General features: G+C 41.1%; 1 protein-coding gene across 1 annotated transcript in view; it reads right to left on the bottom strand.

The window, feature by feature from the left end:
* The window catches only part of LOC119595549, a 200972-nt gene that overhangs the window by 69699 nt on the left and 123773 nt on the right, over positions 1–7500 (bottom strand). Inside the window, exons 4-5 of the mRNA XM_037944667.1 lie at positions 7400–7500; positions 4324–4563 (exon numbers count right to left, since the gene is read on the bottom strand). The exon at positions 7400–7500 is cut by the window's right edge and continues 165 nt beyond it. Coding sequence (XP_037800595.1) covers positions 4324–4563; positions 7400–7500 — 341 coding nt within the window. The remainder of the gene's footprint in view (positions 1–4323; positions 4564–7399) is intronic.

Here is a 7500-nt window from a genome sequence, read left to right as displayed (position 1 = left end):
GTTGTTATTATTATTATTGTTGTTGTTGTTATTATTATTTTTATTATTATTGTTCTTGTGTACGTGTGCATGAGTGAGTGAGTGAGTAAGTGAGTGACTGAGTGAGTGAGAGAGTGAGTGAATGAGCGAGTGAGAGAGGAGAGAGAGAGAGAGAGAGAGAGAGAGAGAGAGAGAGAGAGAGAGAGAGAGAGAGAGAGAGAGGAGGAGAGAGAGAGAGAGAGAGAGAAGAGAGACGAGAGAGAGAGAGAGAGAGAGAGAGGAGGGAGAGAGGAGAGAGAGAATGATAGAGAGAGAGAGAGAGAGCAAATCAAAAAAATATACACGAGGTACCGGCTATATTACAAGCTGGATTTATGTACTATCTAACTTATGAATCTACAAGGTCTTTATCCAGTACATAATCTTGGGGCACAAGCAAAAACTCTCGTCCTATTATAGGTTGTGCACGACAGGTGACAAGGGTTTATTTACATTATAACTAGACTATTCTCTATTTTCTAAATCACTTGTTAATGTTCATCAAAATAAATTGCTTAAATCTATATTAGCATTAAGGATTATATTCAAGTTCTATTTTGCTTGCATTTAGTAAAAATAGCAGTACTGATAAAATCACAGAACCGAATTATTGCTGTAAATAATAATGACCATAAACTTATTATTAGACATATTTACAATGTTTACAAGACATATAAATAGATAGTATTTGATAACAATATCAAATCACAAAAAATCTCGAAGCATTTTTCTCCTAGCCTCGAAAAGGACGAGTATACCTCTACTCATGACAAATTACCATAAGCTTACTGAATGAAAACCGAAAGAAAATTGAGGCTTTGCAACCGTGTGAGAATGACTAATCTTGTGGCGCAAAAGTTCGCTGGGTTTCGCCACTTTTCGAAAGCCCATAGTACAATTAGAACCGACATTTTATCTTCTTTTTTATCAGTAAATCAATAATTCAAATTGTACGGAAATAAAAAAAACTTTAACTCATATATTCCCCTGACTTATTACATCTAACCGATTACAAAATTATTATTCATTAATCCTCAGCATAAGGTCATTCATGCGTAACGGAAAATGCGTTTTAAATTTACCGTCTCGATTTGTTACTTGAGCGGGGCGGAGTGATAAATAAATTTACCGACTAAAAAAAAAGAAAAAAAGAAAACACACACACACACACACACACACACACACACACACACAACTAACAACAACATATACATATATATAATCATAAAACACACAAAACTTAATATATATTTTATATATATATATATATATATATATATATATATATATATATATATATATATATATATATATGTTCTTTAATGAACTTTTTTCTTCCTCTGTACTTTAGTACCAGGATGAATCTACAGGAATTTACGATTATTTTGAAGAAAATGTACCATGAGTTGATGACCCGTTATGACAGAAATATACATCTCCCTCCGCGTTTTATCATATATTTCCCTCCACATTTTATAACCAGGGTCAGTCTACAAGATATTAAGGTTTATAAGACAAAAACGCTAAGATCTGAAGACCCGTTAAAACTTAAAACAATATAAACATCATCAGCTTTCTGTCATTCTCAAAGTTCTTGGGTTTAATAAACATTTAAACGAATTTAAAAACACGCAGAACGCACCTACGTGGAAGGCGTTTCCAAAAAAACACAAAAGGAAAGAAAAATAAAACAAGACAGGCATAAGACTAAGAAATTCTTCTATACTATAAATCAAAGCACTTTTCCACGTATCTACACAAGATATACAAACAATATATATCTAATATAAGCACGAGTGCGAGGACAGGGTGTGGATATCAACGTGTGGATGGACAAGAGTGCCATAACACGTGATGAGAAGCAGCCATCGACTTCCGATGCGGGGGGGGGGTGTGTGTGGAGAGAGGAAGGGATGAGGGGGGGTAGTGCTGTGGAGACAGGAGAGAGGGGGAGGCAGTGCTGGGGAGAGAGAGGGAGAAGGGGGAATAGCGAATGGTGTTGAGGGGAGGGGGAAGAGGGAGGGAGACAGTGCTGGGGAGAGGGTGTTGGGGAGCGGGGAAGAAGGGGAGATGGAAGTGGTGCTGAGTTGAGCGGGGCTGAAATGGGGGGCATTATTGGGGATTGGCAAAAAGAGGAATGTGGGGGGGGCGATCCTGAGGAGAGGGGATGGGAAGAAGAGGTAGAGCTGAGGGGAAGGGAAAGGAAAGAGGGCAGTGGAGAAGAGAGAGGAAAGAAAGGAAAAGGGGGCGGTGCAGGAGGAGAAAGAAAGGAAAGGGGAGGAAGAGTTAATTAGAGGGAAAGGAAAGGGGAATGGAGGAAGGTGTTAATAAAAGAGAAGGGAAAAGGAAGGTGTTAAGGAGGGGGGAATGGGGAATAAGGGCAGGTGTTAATGAGAGAGGAAAGGCAGGGAAGGAAAATTATAAGAAAAGCAGAAGGGAAAGGGGACAGGCATTGTTGAGAATGAGGAGGAAAGGGAATAGCAACAGAAGAAGAGAGGAGAAGGGGAAAAGAAGGAGAGGGAGGAAGAGAGAAGGGGAACAGGAAAAGGCGGAGGAGAGAAGGGGAAGGCGCACTCTTTGCAACAACAAGAAGGGCGAGGCTGGGAGTGGATATTGGTGCCACTCAGGGTCTCGGCCGAGGAGCGAACTCGTTATCCTTTTAGAATCGTTGAATATGATACTGAATAGCGCAGGGGATACAAGCCTAGAACGTTACTCTATTACAATAAATGATAGTGAGATCAACAGATAAGCATATATCTATAAGTAAAATACCACATGACGATATATAAAATCATTCTTTTTATTGCCTCTCCCTCTTCTTACCCCGCCCACCCTTTGCCTTTCCCCTCCCCCTATGCTCTTCGTCCTTCTTCTGCCCTTCCCCTCCTCTTCTCCCCTCCTCTTCTGCCCTCCCCCTCCCCCATGCACCACACTGCTGTGTGGTGCAGCGGTAGCGTTTTCGCCTAGCAATCTTGCTGACCTGCGTTCAAATCCCTCGCCGCCAGTGGATGGTGACCCCGACCATTCCTTGCACACAGGGGGGCATTTAGAAGCAAAGTGAAACAGACAGAAGGTTACGCCAAGAATAACCATTGTAACAAATGGAATAAACAAAATTATATTATATATATCATATTATGCTCTTCTCCCTCTGCCCTTCCCCTCCCCTCTTCCACCCTTCAGTCCCTCCTCGCTCCCCTCCTCGGCCCCTTTCAAACAAACCCTTCCATCCAGACGTTCAACAAGCAAACACAAACGGTATATGAACATCCGCGGCGTATAAAGGAGGTAATTACGTAAAGTACATGCAGTATGGCTTCTCAGTCCTTTGTTCTTGGAGCCGAAGAATACACTTCCTGTCGTTTATCTCCTCCATAAAATGCGATTGAAGATAATATACGTAATTCAATACACGTCAGATTTCTTTCAGATACTGCTGTTTGTTTTTGGTCTACCCCTGTTCCAAACACTAATATACTAACACCATTCCTGAGGTTAAATTGATTATGTTACAATGCATGTTACCATCTTTTTGTCATTGATGATTTACAAGTGGTTAAAATCTATTTTCACGAAAATGATACTTGGTAGATAAATTGCTTATATTAATTGCCTTCTCTACAATGTTCAAACAATAACATTTCCATGGTGCATGCACATACCGTGACACTTCAAAGTACAACAAACAAAATTATGGTCCTGTACAACATTCACAATATTGTATTACTGCGGTAACATATACATTTGAAGTACATTCCCCTCTAATATCAGAATCATTAAAAGGTCTTGTATCTATCTGAAAAACAATGGTAACTTTTCCTTATTGGATTTGGGAGCCAAGTTCATAGTCGTTAGTATTCACTTAACATTTCGTAACGTCATGTACAATTTTTTTTCCAGATATTACTAACACACACACACACACACACACACACACACACACACACACACACACACACACACACACACACACAAACACCACACACACACACACACACACACACACACACACACACACACACACACACACAAACACACAAATATATATATATATATATATATATATATATATATATATATATATATATATATATATATATATATATATATATATATATATATATATATATATATATAATATATATATATATATATATATATATATATATATATATATACAAACTAGACACCCATATACTCTCCGTGGCAGCCCCTTCCCAACGCATCCCCAACAGAACCTACCATACTCCGCAACGAAACGGAACCTCTGCCAAGCACTACAAGTACTACGGAGCTACTCACCCTCTGCAGGAAGAAAGGAGGCTGGCTGGGTCCCTCGGGCAGGCTGATCCGTCGACCCCCCGCCGCCTGGGACGACTTCTTAGGGGGCAGAACGGGACTGTGAGGACCTCGGTGATGAGCGGGGGGCTGAGGAGGCGCTCTGAAGGATCCTCCGTGTGGGCCTCCTCTCGCTCCTCCCCCTCCTCCTACGGCGCCTCCTCCACCAATTCCGGTTGGATGCGGCTTGCATGTGCACTCCTCCTTCAACGAACAAAATGCGACGTTATTGGTGTGTGTCAATAACATGGTAAATCGTCCCCCACACCCTTTCCTCTCGTGTCTCCCAACCTTCCTCTCTCTCTCTTTCTTCCTCTTCTCCTCTCTCAACATTTCCAACACCAAATAATAAGAAACACAGGCAAAAAAGTAAAACTTTCCCAAAAAATGAAGCACGCTTGACAAATATTTGTATTTAATATCCTAATGGTTTATGCGAGGGACATTAGCAAACAGTGGTTTTCGATCTTAATGTTCGGTAAACAGGCACAACTTCCTCGAACTGTCGCTGCTGGTGGCACTCCGAGCGATGTGCCACAAGGCCTTCTGTGCTGTGAATGGCATTACAAGAGGGGGGGGGGTTCTCAGTGATGCTTGGGTTCGGTGAGCATCGGGTATATGAAGCCGACATTTGAAATAACGAATGGGTTTTGGTACGGCTGTGTAGATAGATAGATAACTTGACTGATATATAGATGGAGACTGATGGATAGACATATCGACAGACAGAGACAAATATAGATAAAGACAGATAGATAAATTGATGCCAATAGATTCATAAAAACTGAAATAGACTATACATATAAATAGACAGGGATATACAAATAACAAAACCGATTATTTAGAGCCATACTATAAAATACATAATTTATTCACTTGAACTTCCCAAGCTTCTAGTAGATAGTACATAACAGATAGTAGTACACAGTAGCAGTAGTACAAGCTGAACCTCCCAACGCTCGAGTAAATAATACATAATATATAGTAGCAGATAGTAGCAGTAGTATAATCTGAATATGCCAACGCTTCCAGAAGGTCGAAATTCCCATGTGAAATTGGCATAAGATAGCCCCTTTGTGTCCCCGAATCTGCGTCGCTACGTCTGTCTGTTGGAACGATCTCATTCACTCCTCGGGGCTGCGCAATGTCTATTAAAGCTCGAAAAAAAGACCTGAAGTTCGCGGCATTCAGCAAATTGTGAAAAACAAAGAGCTTTTAGAATGCCAAGTCTAGGAAATTCTTGAAAAGTTGTTTGGTCGTTTCGTTCATTTTTTTTCTTTTCGTTTTCTTCTTTTTTGTAGAATGCCGAAGGGCAGTGGGATTGGTTAAGAGAAGTTGCAACATTCGCTACTTTTAAGACCGATTCTAAATGTACGGACACGGACAAATACAACGTCGTGAATGGAGCTTCAGAATCCTCCTGACCTAAAAGAAAAGAAGAAAAAGAAGAAGAAGAACAAGGAGGAGGAGGAGGAGGAGGAGGAGGAGGAGGAAGAAGAAGAGAGAAGAAAGAGAAGAAGAAGAAGAAGAAGAAGAAGAAGAAGAAGAAAAAGAAAAGAAGAAGAAGGAAAAGAAAGAGGAGGAGGAGAGGAAAAAAGGATAAATAAAGAAGAAAGAAAAAGAAGAAGAAAGAAAAGAAAAGAAACGAGAGAAGAAAAAGAAAAAAAAGAAGAAAAGAAGAAGAAAAGAAGAAGAAGAAGAAAAGAATTAAAAAGTAAAGTAAAAGAAAAAGAAGAAGAAGAAGAAGAAGACGAAGAAGAAGACAGAGGAGAAAAAGAAGAAGAAGTAGGAGTAGGAGGAGGAGACGAAGAAGAAGAAGAAGAAGAGGGAAAATGTTTAATAATTTTATGTATGAGAGACAAATTTCGATGTGCTATGGCAAGGAATTTTGACTGTACAATTTCTGTATGATAAATGGGTACAAAAATATTTTTATTTATCATTTTTTACTTACGGTTAGGTTTTGTTTTCTGTTGGGAATGTGATATGATATTTTGATCTCACTATTTTTCTCATGATTCATGTTATGTAATATTCCACTCTCATGGACAAAGGGATGAGAAAAAAAATATAAAATGACCTGGTACGGAAAATGAAATGTCAAGTTAAAATCTTTGAAGTTTGATGGGTTCGTTAATAACATTACACGCCGGAGAAAACAGAGGAAATTTTATTTTGTAAATAGAGTACCTGCACACGCATACGGGCGTACACATAAATAATTTTAGTCACGTTCAAGTTCACATTCTCTCTCTCTCTCTCTCTCTCTCTCTCTCTCTCTCTCTCTCTCTCTCTCACTCTCTCTCTCTCTCTCTCTCTCTCTTTGTCTCTCTCTCTTACTCACTCATTCACTCACTCACTCACTCACTCTCACACTCACTCACTCACTCACTCGCTCACTCACTCTCTCTCTCTTTCTCTCATTCTTTCTTTCTCTCTCTCTCTCTCTCTCTCTCTCTCTCTCTCTCTCTCTCTCACTCACTCCTCTCTCTCTTACTCACTCACTCACTCCTCCTCTCTCTCTCACTCTCACTCACTCTCACTCTCACTCTCACTCTCTCTCTCTCTCTCTCTCTTCCTCTCTCTCTCTCCTCTCTCTCTCACTACTCTCCCTACTTACTCACTCACTCACTCACTCCTCATCTCTCTCTCTTGTCTCTTCTCTCTCTCTCTTCTCTCTCTCTCTCTCTCTCATCTCTCTCTCCTCATCTCATCTCTCCTCTCTCTGTCCTCTCTCTCCTCGATGCTACTACTTCCTCACTCACTCACTCTCACCTCAACTCCCTCCACTCCACTCACTCACTCCACCACTCAACTCATCTCGCTCACCTGCAATCGCACCTCACTCACTCACTCACTCACTCTCTCTCTCTCTTTCTCTTCTTTCTTTCTTTCTCTCTCTCTCTCACTCTCACTCACTCAGAGAGGGGGGGGGGGGGAGAGCGAGAAATCAAAACAAAAAGGACAAAGAAAAAGAAAGGGAGAAAGGAACCTTCCCACACCCACACCATCCACCCACACGCCCCCGCACCATACACACCTGAGTCTCGGCCGCGTGGCCAGCGTGGCGATGTCCCGACGCCCACGAAGTCAACTGCCTCGCGCTGCCCTGCGGAGGGACGGCCGTCTGCCTCCCTCCTG

The sequence above is a fragment of the Penaeus monodon genome, chromosome 36 (genome assembly GCF_015228065.2).
Source record: "Penaeus monodon isolate SGIC_2016 chromosome 36, NSTDA_Pmon_1, whole genome shotgun sequence".
In the NCBI taxonomy this organism is placed as follows: Eukaryota; Metazoa; Arthropoda; class Malacostraca; order Decapoda; family Penaeidae; genus Penaeus; species Penaeus monodon.
Note: the sequence above shows the minus strand (reverse complement) of the source record. Positions and strands in the feature narration are given on the sequence as shown.